General features: G+C 44.6%; 1 protein-coding gene across 1 annotated transcript in view; it reads left to right on the top strand.

Annotated features, from left to right (window-relative positions):
* LOC126198819 (facilitated trehalose transporter Tret1-2 homolog) overlaps positions 1–11,899 on the top strand; it is a 56,807-nt gene extending 44,908 nt beyond the window's left edge. Inside the window, exons 4-5 of the mRNA XM_049935390.1 lie at positions 3,169–3,471; positions 11,138–11,899. Of these exons, the coding sequence (XP_049791347.1) occupies positions 3,169–3,471; positions 11,138–11,425 (591 nt within the window). The 3' untranslated portion in view covers positions 11,426–11,899. The remainder of the gene's footprint in view (positions 1–3,168; positions 3,472–11,137) is intronic.
* Positions 11,900–16,345: the final 4,446 nt, after the last annotated feature.

Below are 16,345 nucleotides of genomic sequence, written 5' to 3'. Positions count from 1 at the left end.
TTTATATAGACTGCAAACAACAATGGTCCTATCCCATTTCCTTGCGGTACTGCAGAAATTACCTTTACATCTGTCGGTTCTGTTCCATTGAACGTGAAGTGTAGAGTTCTGTACGAAAGGAAGTCTTAAATCCAGTTGCAAACCTGGTCCGATACTCGATAAGCTCTTTTTTTTACCGACATCGCAGGACGATGTCAAATGCCTTCCTGAAGTCAAGGAACACAGCACCAACTTGAGCGCCGTTGTCTGCAGTTGCAATGGATTTCACGGAGGAACGTAGCGGGGTGAGATCTCTATTTGTGTAATCCAAGTTGAATTTTACCGAGTAGATTTTTGTTCTCCAAAAATGTCATAATTCTTGATCATAAAACATGCTCCATGATTGACGTCAGCTATATAGGTCTATAATTATGCGCATCTCTCCTACGAACCTTCTTGAAAACTTGAATGACCTGCACATTTTTCCACTCGCTAGGTACACTTCGTTGCTCCAGCGATCTTCGATAAACTGCTGCTGAAAGAGGATCAGATTCTTTCGAACAATATTTGTACAGTAGAATACTGAACATTTCAGTAGCTTAGTTTTCGGCGTTGGTACGACGACTGAAAGGATGGATCGTGTTACAATATTTCGCGGAGAAAAATTCCAGACGATCTAATTCAGTATTTGAACCTTATCTCTGTTATCTTCGTTTCGTTACCAGCATGGTCACCGAGCGGATGAATAGAAGATCTCGAACCGCTCAATGATTTCTCATAAGATCATAACTCTTTGGTTCTCTACTTAGATTGTTTGACAAAATTTTTGTTTCAAAGTCATTAAACGCTACTTTCATTACTATCCTTAAACTCATTTTCGTTTCTTTTAGCTTTTGTTTGCAGCTACGTTTTGACTTCACCTGAATTCATAATGAAGCTCTGTTTGTTTACGTTGCAGACTTCTACTAGGCGTATTAAACCACGCGGATCTGGTTGGTTCAAATGGCTCTGAGCACTATGGGACTCAACTGCTGAGGTCATTAGTCCCCTAGAACTTAGAACTAGTTAAACCTAACTAACCTAAGGACATCACAAACATCCATGCCCGAGGCAGGATTCGAACCTGCGACCGTAGCGGTCTCGCGGTTCCAGACTGCAGCGCCTTTAACCGCACGGCCACTTCGGCCGGCTCACGCGGATCTCTCACATCTCTTAAGACCTTGCTCAGAACATACTTGTCACAGGCATATTGAACAATACTTTTGAATTTTTTCGGTTAGTGTTCCACATTATCGTCCTCATCACTGAATATACGATGCTGACTATTCAGATACTCTACAATTTGTATTCTGTAACTCTTGCTAATGAAAACAATGTGTAGGTTTCCGTGGGGGTCACACCTTACATTGCTGTCAACGGCGGGCACCAGCTTCGAATGTAATGAAGGTCTAACCATTCAATACCCGGTGTAGTGATAAGAACCTCAACAGATTTTGACATGTATTGGACTCGTGCTTCACGATGTAACACTTTGGGTTTCTGTCAATGCACCGGATGGTTATAACTAAACTTTCCCTATTTAACACATTATAACACAGAAATTAGCTACCGTACGAGTACCAAAATTGGTAGCATTAACATCCAGAATATGGGGTGCATGATTTCCAGTTCTAACTATGGACACCAGGTGTCGTGATCAGTCATCGTGATTCGCAGCTTCACATACCTGACAAGTCGCAGTGCACTTTTTGACGTGTCAACATGAGCTTGGACTAAAGGAGCAGGGCATTAGTGGTGAAACTCTGTTATCAACACAACAGTAATGCTGCATCTGCACTTTTAGAATATCGCCGTCTGAAAGGATTACGGAAGGTTGTTCTTTCTCCACCTTCTTTTATGGGTATGACGAAAAAGTTAGAATCAACTGGACAACGGGGCGTCGCTCCGGGAAGGGGCCGACAACCGGTTGCACCACAGGTGGTTGATGAGATCGCTGTTGCTATGGCAGACTAAGCTACGCGCAATTCCCGATCGTCAGGCAATGCAGGTGCTGTGTCACGACAGTTGAACATCCCGTGGTCCACTGTACGGAAGGTGCTTTGAACCATTCTCAGATGATATACGTGCAAGATCCATATCGTACGAGAGCGTGCACCACAGGACGCACAACGACGCGTTGACTTCGCTCACCACTTTCTCGCAAGGGCTGAAGTTGACGAGGACTGCCCCTGGACCATACTACGGACAGATGAAATTCATTTTCTCTGATGGATGAGGTGAACACACAGAATTGCCGAATGTGGGGATCTTCACCTCCAGTCACTGTGCATGAAGTTCCTCTATATGGTGAACTTGTTAAAGTATGGTGTGGCTTCACGGCTACGTTCATGATTGGTGCAATCTCTTTTTGGACACGTTGGTGTTCAAGGGCCGAAGACGTGGAGTGTGACTGGCCAGTGTTACTGCGATATGCTTCGCAAGCATGTCATATCCGACCTACAGGAGAGAGACGCATTGAACTCAACAGCCTTCGTACAATAGGCGGCCCCACAGCACATCGCTCGTGAAGCTCACCTGTTTCTCCGAAACGCAACTGTAAACGATCGAATTATCAGCCGATCGTTTCCACATGCTTGGCCGGCACAGTCACCTGATCTCGCTCTCTGTGATTTCCGGTTGTGGAGCTACCTCAACGACAGGGTTTAACAGAGGAATATTCGCACCTGTGCCGATCTGAAGCGCAGCACGTTAGGAGAGGCAGACGGCACAACTACGGACATGCTTCGTTCTGCTGTGCAGAATGCAATCCTGCGCTTTCAGATTCTTCTGGACACTGATGGGTGACATATTGAGCCACATTTGTAGATGTAATGGCACCGGTATGTAATGGTATGATGCACCGTAGCAGTGCTGATTCTGCATTATTTCTCTCCCCCATGTCCTTGACATTAGTGCTGCCAAGTTTTTTACTCTTACCGCAGTTAGTTTTCGTGTTATAACGAGTTAAATATGGCAAAGTTTGACTATAACCAACCGCTATGCGTAAGCGAGGGTAGGTCTGAGCAAAGTTTCTTGGAGTGAAGGATGATTCACGGCGTTCAGCGATGTTCACCGTTCCGCTAAAGACCCTGCAAGGCAGTAGATAGGGGACGCTCGGTGTTGAGACGCGGTGTGGTGCGCTGCCCGCAGCTGGTGGCGACGGCGCTGTCCGGGGCGGTGGTGGAGCGCGCGGGCCGGCGGCCGCTGCTGCTGGCGTCCGGCGCCACGGCGGCGATCAGCCACGCTGCGCTCGCGCTCTCCGCGTCGCCGTGGGCGGCGGGCGCCACCTGGCTGCCACTGCTCGCCATCAACGTCTTCTTCGTCGCTTTCGCGGCCGGCTTCGGCTCGCTGCCCTGGTTCATCACGGCCGAGGTGGTGCCCACGCCAGACGCCGCATGGATGAGTGGGCTCGCCGTCGCGTCCAACTGGGCGCTCATCTTCACCGTCACCAAGGTATTCCCAACACCAGAGCCTGATCTGATCAAAATCATCCGGATAAATCAGTGGACTTCTATATGACCTGGGTACACCCTTAGCCTTTATGACAGCTTGAACACTTCTGGGTACACTTCCGATCTGCTGTCTTAGTGTCTGTGGAGGATTGGCAGTCCATTATTCCTCAAGAGCCGAAACAACAGACGATAGTGATGTTCTATGCTAGGGTCCAGAGTGAAGCCGACGCTCTAACTCATCCAAAAAGGGCTCCATTGGTTTCAGGTCGGAACTGTAGGCAAACCAGTCCATGCCAGGGAAGTTATTGTCCACAAACCATTATCTCCTAGATGTTGTTTTATGCCATGGAGAACTATCACAGTCATCGTCTTTCAATTGTTTCTCTACTGCGTGCAGTACACAATGCTGTAAAACACATTCATATCCGCGTGCATTTAGCGTTTTCTTTAGCGCAATGAAAAACACCCCCTTAGCGAAACATCACCTCCACCGTACATCGTTAGTGGCAGGAAACGTTCTCTTCCACAGAGCATAGCTTGGTTCAGCACTCCACACGAATCGTTTCCAGTCGTCATCTCTGCAGTGACATCGCTCTTTACATTACTGCAGGAGTCACTGTCCATTAATGTGGATAATGAGGAGATGGTCGATAGCTACCTGCGCACCGTTATTGCGCTACCTAGGAATTACAGTTACGAACAATTTAAACTGGAACGATGACAAAGGAAACTTTGTGGAAAGGGCAAACTGAACACTGTGTTTAACTGATATAACACTGACAAGATGTCACAGATACACTAGAGAGAATGTGTACACAACGCTCGGTCGACCTCTGTTACCGTACTACTGGGCGCTAAGGGATCCTTGCCAGGTGGGATTAACGGTAGACGTCGAAGAACTACAAAGAACAGCAACTCGTTTTGTAATATCGCAAAATAGGTGAGAGAGTGTCACGTACATGATAAGCGGGTTGGGGTGGCAAATATTAAGAAAAAAAAAGCCGTTTCTCGTCGAAGTGAGATCTTTTCAAGATATTTCGATCACTAACTTACTCCTATGAATGACAAATAATTTTGCTGACGGAAATCTGCATGGGGAGAATATATCATTGCAATAAAATAACAGAAATAAGAGGTCCTAAGGAATGTCCCCGATTTTTCCGACGCATTTTTCGAGAATGCGACCGTAGTTAAATAGTCTGAAGGTGTTTCGATTAACGCTGTGCCAGACTGTTAAGTTTGAATTGCAGAGTCATCTCCCAGAAGTAGATGATAATGTAGCTGGACTGCCGGTAGCACTGCGGCACTCACGAGTGATTCCTTCCCCTGATTTAAAGCGATTTTTTTGCAACCACCCCTCGCAATACTTGATGGTACCTGTCCGTCTGTACATGAGATCTGCCTGATCTTGGTTTTACCATGGTCGTTACATCGCGTTTATACTCCAAACTCATATGCTCCAAGACCCAACAATCTACCTAGGCGGCTGTAGTTGTTGTTGTCGTGGTCTTCAGTCCAGAGACTGGTTTTATGCAGCTCTCCATGCTACTCTATCCTGAGCAAGGTTCTTCATCTCCCAGTACATACTCCAACCTACATCCTTCTGCATCTGCTTGGTGTATTCACCTCTTGGTCTCCCTCTACGATTTTTACCCTCCACGCTGCCCTCCAATACTAAATTAGTGATCCCTTGATGCCTCAGAACATGTCCTACTAACCGATCCCTTCTTCTAGTCAAGTTGTGCCACAAACTTCTCTTCTCCCCAATCCTATTCAACACCTCCTCATTAGTCATGTTATTTACCCATCTAATCTTCAGCATTCTCCTGTAGCACCACATTTCGAAAGCTTCTATTCTCTTCTTGTCTAAACTATTTATCGTCCTTTTTCACTTCCATACATAGCTACACTCCATACAAATACTTTCAGAAACGACTTCCTGACACTTAAATCTATACTCGATATTAACAAATTTCTCTTCTTCAGAAACGCTTTCCTTGCCATTGCCAGTCTACATTTTATATCCTCTCTACTTCGACCATCATCAATTATTTTGCTCCTCAAATAGCAAAACTCCTTTACTACTTCACGTGTCTCATTTCCTAATCTAACTCCCTCAGCATCACCCGACTTTATTCGACTACATTCCATTATCCTCGTTTTGCTTTTGTTTATGTTCATCTTATATCCTCCTTTCAAGACACTATCCATTCTGTTCAACAGCTCTTCCAAGTCCTTTGTTTTCTCTGACAAAATTACAATGTCATCGACGAACCTCAAAGTTTTTATTTCCTTTCCATGGATTTTAATACCTACTCCGAACTTTTCTTTTGTTTCCTTCACTGCTTGCTCAATATACAGATTGAATAACATCGGGGAGAGGCTACAACCCTGTCTCTCTCCCTTCCCAACCACTGCTTCCCTTTCATGCCCCTCAACTCGTATAACTGCCATTTGGTTTCTATACAAATTGTAAATAGCCTTTCGGTCCCTATATTTTACCCCTGCCACCTTCAGAATTTGAAAGAGCGTATTCCAGTCAACGTTGTCAAAAGCTTTCTCTAAGTCTACAAATGCTAGAAACGTAGGTTTGCCTTTCCTTAATGTAACTTCTAAGAGAAGTCGTAGGGTAAGTATTGCCGCACGTGTTCCAATATTTCTACGGAATCCAAACTGATCTTCCCCAAGGTCGGCTTCTACTAGATTTCCATTCGTCTGTAAAGAATTCGCGTTAGTATTTTGCAGCCGTGACTTATTAAACTGAGAGTTCGGTAATTATCACATCTGTCAACACCTGCTTTCTTTGGGATTGGAATTATTATATTCTTCTTGAAGTCTGAGGGTATTTCGCCTGTCTCATACATCTTGCTCACCAGATGGTAGAGTTTTGTCAGGACTGGCTCTCCCAAGGCCGTCAGTAGTTCTAATGAAATGTTGTCTACTCCCGGGGCCTTGTTTCGACTACGGTCTTTCAGTGCTCTGTCAAACTCTTCACGCAGTATCAGATCTCCCATTTCATCTTCATCTACATCCTCTTCCATTTCCATAATATTGTCCTCAGGTACATCGCCCTTGTATAGACCTTCTATATACTCCTTCCACCTTTCTGCTTTCCCTTCTTTGCTTAGAACTGAGTTTCCATCTGAGCTCTTGATATTCATGCAAGTGGCTGTCCTTTCCCCAAAGGTCTCTTTAATTTTCTTGTAGGCAGTATCTATCTTACCGCTAGTGAGACAGGCCTCTACATCCTTACATTTGTCCTCTAGCCATCCCTGCTTAACCATTTTGAACTTCCGGTCGATCTCATTTTTGAGACGTTTGTATTCCTTTTGCCAGCTTCATTTATTGCATTTTTATATTTTCTCCTTTCATCAATTAAATTCAATATATCTTCTGTTACCCAAGGATTTCTACTATCCCTCGTCTTTTTACCTATTTGATCCTCTGCTGCCTTCACTATTTCATCCCACAAAGCTACCCGTTCTTCTTCTACTGTATTTCTTTCATCCATTCCTGTCAGTTGTTCTCTTATGCTCTCCCTGAAACTTTGTACAACCATTTGTTTAGACAGTTTATCCAAATCCCATCTCCTTAAATTCCCACCTTTTTGCAGTTTCTTCAGTTTTAATCTACAGTTCATAACCAATAGATTGTTGTCAGAGTCCACATCTGCCGCTGGAAATCTCTTACAATTTAAAACCTGGTTCCTAAATCTCTGTCTTACCATTATATAATCTATCTGAAATCTGTCAGTATCTCCAGGCTTCATCCACGTATACAACCTTCTTTTATGATTTTTGAACCAAGTGACTTAAGGCGATTTTTTTCAACCACCCCTCGCAAAGCTTGATGGTACCTGTCCGTCTGTACATGAGATCTGCCTGGTCTTGGTTTCACCGTGGTCGTTACATTGCGTTTATACTCCAAACTCATATGCCCCAAGACCCAACAATCTACCTGGGCGGCTGTAGAAGGGTTGAAATTTTCTTGATGGACTCGTTACTCAAGTACATCCAACGACTAGTCCACGTTCGAAGGCACTGATCACACCTGATCGAGCCATTCTGGTGTTGGTACTTCTGTGCTGACAGCACAATACTGCCTGCCTCTTTTTATACTGGCGGGTTCGTCTCTCGTGATGTCTGTCGGTCAGTTCGGCGTTACATAGAGGTGATCGGATACTTTTGATCAGGTTGTGTCTCAAAGGGAATTGTAAGCTGTATTTATTAGAAGCTCGTTTACAGAGAGGTCGGAGAGCCAGACAACTGTGTTAAATGCTGCAAGAGTTGGCTACTCACACTCAGCACATCTGACTGCCACGTACTGCACAGAACTCGGCGGAAAGACGCATTACTATACGATTACATGAATTAGTACCAAAGGCCGGGAGCAGTCACATCCATTAAATATTTTAGAGTGTGAATACAGAATGATGTAGAGTGATATGAACACATAATAACCAATAGTTGGAGATGCAGATGCAAGGCTGAGACTGACTGAGAGAATTCTCATGAAGTGTCCCCTGCCATGAAATAAACAGTTTCCAAAATCCAACATGATCGTCGGTCTGGGAACCAAGCTAGAGTAACTGTTGAATAACATAGGAAAGATCCAAAGAATAGCAGCGTGTTTCGTCACGGATCCTTTTAGTAAGACCGGAGGTGTCACGAAGGTGCTGATCCAGCTCCACTGGTAAAATTCCGCGAAAGTACTTTCTTACAAGAGTCAACCATACACATAACTCATAAGCATATTGCACCAAAAGACCATGAATTTAAAATCATGGAGTTACGAGATCATACCAAAGCTACCAAAAATTGTTCTTCTCATGCACTATTCGCGACTGGAGAGGAAATGGGGAAGTGATATTTATAAACAAAGTACCGTCCGCCACACGTCATGAAGTAGCTTGCGGCGCATAGATACAGATATAGACAGGTGTAAAGTTTAAGGTGCGCGTTTGATTCAGGCAAGCGCTGTACATTCTCAATGCTTCGCAGTACAAGTCGTAGAACTGGCACCGTAGCTTTTCATAGCGGTTTCATTGTATTAAGAGTTTTCAAGGATTAGCACCATCTTCATCGTCAGACGACTTGTCTGTCGGATGTGAAGTCTGCTTCCTTTATCGTGGTATTTAGGCTTGAGACTGGTCGGATGACGTCACACTGAATTCTTTCTACTAGTGGTGACGTCATCTAGAGGGCTATAGTGGTGGTGGTGGTGGTGGTGGTGGTTAGTGTTTAACGTCCCGTCGACAACGAGGTAATTAGAGACGGAGCGCAAGCTCGGCTTAGGGAAGGATTGGGAAGGAAATCGGCCGTGCCCTTTCAAAGGAACCATCCCGGCATTTGCTTGAAACGATTTAGGGAAATCACGGAAAACCTAAATCAGGATGGCCGGAGACGGGATTGAACCGTCGTCCTCGCGAATGCGAGTCCAGTGTGCTAGGGCTATAGTCGCATGCACAGATGCATACAGTCACCTCCTGACGAAGTAGATCGTGTTAATTTTCGGAAAGCTCGAGTTTTAACTCCAATTTGTTGCGATCTGAACACCAAAAAACCTTGACAGAAGTTATTGAATTATTCACTAAATCAAAAGTTCGATTGAAAATACTAATTTTAGTTCCCACTAAAATTTATTATTTTAAATTCTACACTATGCGTTTTGGGGGTTATGCCTGCATTATCAGGTGAATTATGTCTATTATATCTTTTACAGCACGTTTTTACTGTGTACACGACATTTTAGTAACTGTCTGGCAACAGAGTACAAAACTCCAATTTGATCAAGACTAAAGTTAAATGTATTTTCTGATTAGCTAGGTGAACAGTAATATAAGAGTAAATACCAAACGAAGTTCACAAACTGTGCACTACACTAAGCAAAGCCAGCGTGTTAGGAGCTAACAACTCACAATAACATATAATAATGATAATGCTGCTTGTTGTTGTTGTGGTCTTCAGTCCTGAGACTGGTTTCATGCAGCTCTCCATGCTACTCTATCCTGTGCAAGGTTCTTCATCTCCCAGTACCTACTGCAACCTACATCCTTCTGAATCTGCTTAGTGTATTCATCTCTTGGTCTCCCTCTACGATTTTTACCCTCCACGCTGCCCTCCAATGCTAAATTTGTGATCCCTTGATGCCTCAAAACATGTCCTACCAACCGATCCCTTCTTCTAGTCAAGTTGTGCCACAAACTTCTCTTCTCCCCAATCCTATTCAATACCTCCTCATTAGTTATGTGATCTACCCATCTAATCTTCAGCATTCTTCTGTAGCACCACATTTCGAAAGCTTCTATTCTCTTCTTGTCCAAACTGGTTATCGTCCATGTTTCACTTCCATACATGGCTACACTCCATACAAATACTTTCAGAAACGACTTCCTGACACTTAAATCTAATCTAAAACACACACACACACACACACACACATAATACCAACGTTATGTAATAAAAATAATGATAGTGAAACATAAGGTTTGGCGAAGACCAAAGGGAGACCAGGAGATGAATACAGTAAGCACATTCAGAGGGTTACAGTAGGTACTTGGAGCTGAAGAACCTTGCACAGGATAGAGTAGCACGGAGAGCTGCATCAAACCAGTCTCTGGACTGGAGACCTCAACAACAAGAACAAAAAGATTTGGCAACGCTGTATACCAGTTTTCATGAGAAAAAGTCTTTATTGGTCTCTCGCTGGGTTCTTACAGCTCTTCTAGGACAAGCCCGAAGAACAAAATAATGCATTTATTGCAGCGAACTAGGCATGCAAGTTCAAAATATTATAGTAATACAAGAACGTAGAGATTTCACACCACCTCGTTTGCATAGTCGCTTATTGACTACTCCATAGTTGTATACGGTAACGTTCAGATATTCGGTTGCACAATTGACACTCGCATGTTGGTTTTGGTTCACTGTATGTTACGTTACACATTAGATGACAGAAGTCGTGGATTGCTACTCTGATAACCTTGGAGATTTCCTTTGTCCATGTACCACAGTAATGGCTCCTCGGCTTCAGAAGTTTAGAAGTATACCTCCGCTATTTTCTTCGATGTTTTAGTGATCTTTCCGAAGCACTGGTGTTGGATAACATTAGTTATGTCAGTACGTTATCATTAAGGAAGGATTCTCTTGCCAGCAGGTATACGACTCAGAATCGTGCAGAATCTTATCGCTTTCTTTGTATAGGTCGCCTTCACTTTTTCTTGTGTTGTTAGGTTTTGCTCGATGCGATATGGTCCGATGATTTCTATGCCGTACGTCCGTATCGGCGAGAGGCTGGCTTTGAATAGTGCCATCGCTGTCTTTAGGCTGAATGATCTGATGTGATCTATTTCGTGAGTGGTCATAATAGCTTGTATTGTTATCTCTGTTATGTTTTGTGGAGGATTTTTCCATAGTACCGCGACACCTAGGTGAAGTGTAGCATGAAATATTGTTTTTCTCCCTGTATTGAAGTTCTCTGCCGATTCAGGTGCTCTTCCTCCACTTATGAGTACCAAAATTTTTGTCCAAGAATAAAAATCTTACATGAAGTTCGAGGATGGATATCACGTTTCTCTGCAATGAATGTTTTGTGTCAACGTGTGGGCCACATAACGAATGTTGGAACGACCACTTTGATCTCAGTAACAGCAGAGACTTGATCGGCAGGTGTTCCCGGAGAGCGTGGCAAAGCTGGGCCGCCAGATGACGTTCGCGCTACTCGGCGTGCTGAGCGCGGTGACGACGCTCTTCGCACTGCTGTTCGTCCCCGAGACGCGGGGGAAGCCCCGGGACGCCATCCAGAGGGAGCTGCTGGAGGAGAGCGTGTTCGTGCTGCCCTGCTGCGCACGCAGCCGCCAGCGCGTCAAGCCGACCGACCGCGCAGACGCCGGCGCCGGGGAGCAGCAGCCGCTGGCCGACTACGGCGCCTCTGTCGCTCCTCCTCGGTACTCGTAGGAGCAGAACGAAGAGGACTTCACACAGTGCCCTGTTCACAGTTGTACTATCGTGCTCTTTTCTAGTTGGTACCATAATCAGCCTGTAAGATACGCCGTACTGACCACTGCTAAACAACATTATTCGTGCCGCCTCTCAGGGACAAGAGGCAGACTTGGGAGTTTCAGACGCAGATGGGTAACAGGCCGCTGTGTTTCTTCGCGTTATCACTTAAGGACAATATTTTTTTCCTGTGTACTTGTGTAAAAGACTATTGTTACATACAGTGTGTGTGGACGAAGAACGTGACGTCAGTAAAAGTTTGATCGTCAGTAAATTACGCCATGTCAGCTCCCCTTTCCCTAATTTCATACAAAGAATACATACTGAATGTCGCCGAATGATCTCATTTTCTAACCATGCCATAAAATTTCTCCTCATTAAGACGTGGTACAAGAAAGTATTTTTGGCTGACAAATAAAATAATCCAGTCTACTTCCTTCATTTGACTTAGAATCTAACAAACCTTTAATTACACGACATTATCTCACAATGAATGCAATGTTAGTGGTGAACGACCAGATTTATTTTGGAGTGGGTATTATATGAAAAGTGATCTGCTTAATTGTTATTGACACAAGTACTCGGCGAAATAAAAAAAATTAAATCCCCTGTTGGGGATGTCTGTTTGAGGAGCCTCACCGAATACTCTTTCACAGCACTCGGTATTGTATGCCATCATACACTGAGGAAAGTTATTGTATTTTCCTCTCAACTTTGCAGAAATGGAGACACCGAGCCATGTAACGGATTCTCACCAGATAGTCAACAACATATTGGGGCCTCTCACTCAATGAGCTAGAAACTCGTGAGCTCGTGACATCAAGTTATTTTCTTTTCTTTATTTGAATTTTAGTAATTAGCACGTATATTATTTCAAGCCACAAGTCATTTACAGAATTTTATGTCCAGTATACTGGCAGATTGCGCATCGAATATATACAAGATGTGAGACTTCAATTGGGCATTTATAATACCCATGAGATGCTAATAAGATCGCAACCCAGTCACCTATACACTCCCCATAAGATCATATGGATTATTAAAAAATTAGTATCTGAACTGAAACAGGTGTTGCACAATTAAACATGAATTATGGGTACCACAGCTCAGATATAATGAGAGAGGGCGTTTATTGAGCAACGAAATGAAAACTAATGTCAAATAAAATCCTGTTTATTGTTGAACTTCATACAGCCTACATACAGGTAAAGCAATAAAATAAAGTGCAAAAAAGTTTGAAATGAATTATACAAGGAACACAGTAAGGACTTGGCTCAGGTGGTGGAACTGGAAATGAAACGGTACAGTCTGATAATTCCTCGTAAACCCTGAATCACTGCGGAATTAGTCAGCAGATCAAAGTAAAAGAACATGCAAGCATTAACATCCTTGCCTACTGAGCGCATTTGTGTTTAGCTCGCTGACTGCGTGAATTAACTTGGGAAAACAAAACTCTAACTTGAAGAAACAATCTTGTGGTCCACTCGTCACGACGCATGAAATGCCACTAATGCTTACCAATGATTGAAAACACAGATGCAGAGGAAGGCTGCAGTGATGGTTGAGCGTTATAAATCCAGCTCTGTGAACTATTTTCAGCATTGGGGCGCAGTTCTTCATCTTAATAGTTGCAAGATGAACCCTTCAATCCTTGGATGTCTCAAACCACATGTTGTGTCTCTGCAGTTGCAAGATTTAGTGACTCGTCTATGGAGATCTGAGACCTTGAGTGTATGTGTTCTCTTACTGATAACTCTTGGTGGTTCGGTTACACGGCACTGCCTTTAGCCAATTACTATAGGCCTTCAGACTTCCGACCAATGAAAATTCTATAACAATATCAAAGCTTTCCTTGTCCCAAAAAGTATTCTGTGATGAAACAATGATACACATTTCTCTCTAAGAGTGGGGCAGAGAGCATATCTTCTCTCCCACTATGAGAGCGCTTTCAGTTTTCAGCCAACGACAGAGGCTGGACATATGCACCCATGAGCCTTCATCTTCACTACACAAATATTGTGATGAAACAGCCCAATAAAGATTTGAACATTAATTCCTGCTGCCTGCTGATCTCCTCTGAGACCACTCATTCATCTCGCCCTGAATGCATCGTGTTCTTCACCTCTTGCAGATTCGTACCTTTCCGAAAGAGTTGCTTACTCGGCGTGTGCAAGTGCAGCCTTCACGTCTTATATCGGAGTGTAGGACATTGTCTCTGAAAATGCCCCTCCGTCCAGAATACCCGCTCAAGACCTCGCCTTTCATCTAGCAAATATTTACGACACGATTGGCGTTGGACCACTGTGTCCTTCACTTTGACACGGTGTACCAGCAAGCCCAACATACAGAAAAACATTGCATGAATTCTGCACTGAATAGAAACGAAATTGAGAAGTACTTATTACATTCACAATCATTCGTGTTTATTTACATGGTTCAAATGGCTCTGAGCACTATGGGACTTAACATCTGAGGTCATGAGTCCTCTAGAACTTAGAACTACTTAAACCTAACTAACCTAAGGACATCACACACATACATGCCCGAGGCAGGATTCGAACCTGCGACTGTAGGAGTCGCGCGGTTCCGGACTGAAGATCCTAGAACCGCTCGGCCACCGCGGTAGGCTGTGTTTATTTAATTTCCATTCGAATTTTCTTATGCCACTAATAATTTGAATTAATTTGGTAGTTTAATGTGGATAGTGGGCCACTGATCAGCTTTAAATGTCTGTTAGAATGGGCCTACTGGCAAGATGCTGAAAATAAAAGGCACCAGTACACCACAAATAAACTATATGTAGTCATTACAAACACATCATAGTACAACACGTAAATACACTGCACTGTATCAAAACAAAAACACAGTTTTCAATACTAGGATGGTTCTAACTGAAATTTCGGCAGATGAAGTGTCACGATTTCAGAACGGTCATTGGTCGCAGAGTTTTATAGTTCATTTCTCGGAAGTGCATTATGATTGTTGATGTTGGATTCAAATTTTCATTGGTTGATCGAACACATTTTTGTGGTTTGGTCAAAGGAGTGGATAATATTATTTTCCACGCCGATAACCTGCTTGTAATAAACAAGTATATTACTAGGAACTAATGCATTAGTGAGATGCCTAGCAATGTTCATCCTCACACCAAGCAAATATTATAAAAATTTTAATGTCTGCTGAGTGAACGCAGTCACGCATTTGTTAATTGTAGATCACATTTTGTGTACACCGACGTAAAATCTCGAGGTAGTCATTACACATAGTATTCGTTATTTTTACATATGATGTCAAATTTTGTGAGCAGCACAGTGAAGAAGTTGATTATAGATCAGTGCAGCCCCAAACAAGTTAGTTGCTGTTACAGATCGACTCAGAAACTGTCTGATTTTAGTGCAGTGGTGGCGGATTTGTTAACATACAAACTGTTATCACTTGACGTTGTTGTCAGCTGTCAGTTTAGATGATCCCTAAGGGACTACCAGATGGTGAGCCGTTGTTGTTGAGAATGCAGGCAGTTGACTGCTGGTGAGTATTGGCAGGTACAGCCCCTATTGTGCTCAGCCCTGATGCGAAGGACAGGTTCTGCGTGACTGGCCGTAGAAAGTTCTGTGCTGGTACATTCTGTCGAAGGCGGGTGTCCTGGTAAACGTATTTACCCAACATAAATAAAAAACTGAATGGTGCTTTCATCATTTGAAACAAAACACAAAAGTTTGTTCATTGACGAACAGCAGTTACACTCCTGGAAATGGAAAAAAGAACACATTGACACCGGTGTGTCAGACCCAACATACTTGCTCCGGACACTGCTAGAGGGCTGTACAAGCAATGATCACACGCACGGCACAGCGGACACACCAGGAACCGCGGTGTTGGCCGTCGAATGGCGCTAGCTGCGCAGCATTTGTGCACCGCCGCCGTCAGTGTCGGCCAGTTTGCCGTGGCATACGGAGCTCCATCGCAGTCTTTAACACTAGTAGCATGCCGCGACAGCGTGGACGTGAACCGTATGTGCAGTTGACGGACTTTGAGCGAGGGCGTATAGTGGGCATGCGGGAGGCCGGGTGGACGTACCGCCGAATTGCTCAACACGTGGGGCGTGAGGTCTCCACAGTACATCGATGTTGTCGCCAGTGGTCGGCGGAAGGTGCACGTGCCCGTCGACCTGGGACCGGACCGCAGCGACGCACGGATGCACGCCAAGACCGTAGGATCCTACGCAGTGCCGTAGGGGACCGCACCGCCACTTCCCAGCAAATTAGGGACACTGTTGCTCCTGGGGTATCGGCGAGGACCATTCGCAACCGTCTCCATGAAGCTGGGCTACGGTCCCGCACACCGTTAGCCCGTCTTCCGCTCACGCCCCAACATCGTGCAGCCCGCCTCCAGTGGTGTCGCGACAGGCGTGAATGGAGGGACGAATGGAGACGTGTCGTCTTCAGCGATGAGAGTCGCTTCTGCCTTGGTGCCAATGATGGTCGTATGCGTGTTTGGCGCCGTGCAGGTGAGCGCCACAATCAGGACTGCATACGACCGAGGCACACAGGGCCAACACCCGGCATCATGGTGTGGGGAGCGATCTCCTACACTGGCCGTACACCACTGGTGATCGTCGAGGGGACACTGAATAGTGCACGGTACATCCAAACCGTCATCGAACCCATCGTTCTACCATTCCTAGACCGGCAAGGGAACTTGCTGTTCCAACAGGACAATGCACGTCCGCATGTATCCCGTGCCACCCAACGTGCTCTAGAAGGTGTAAGTCAGCTACCCTGGCCAGCAAGATCTCCGGATCTGTCCCCCATTGAGCATGTTTGGGACTGGATGAAGCGTCGTCTCACGCGGTCTGCACGTCCAGCACGAACGCTGGTC

The sequence above is a fragment of the Schistocerca nitens genome, chromosome 8, assembly GCF_023898315.1.
Source record: "Schistocerca nitens isolate TAMUIC-IGC-003100 chromosome 8, iqSchNite1.1, whole genome shotgun sequence".
Lineage (NCBI taxonomy): Eukaryota > Metazoa > Arthropoda > Insecta > Orthoptera > Acrididae > Schistocerca > Schistocerca nitens.
Note: the sequence above shows the minus strand (reverse complement) of the source record. Positions and strands in the feature narration are given on the sequence as shown.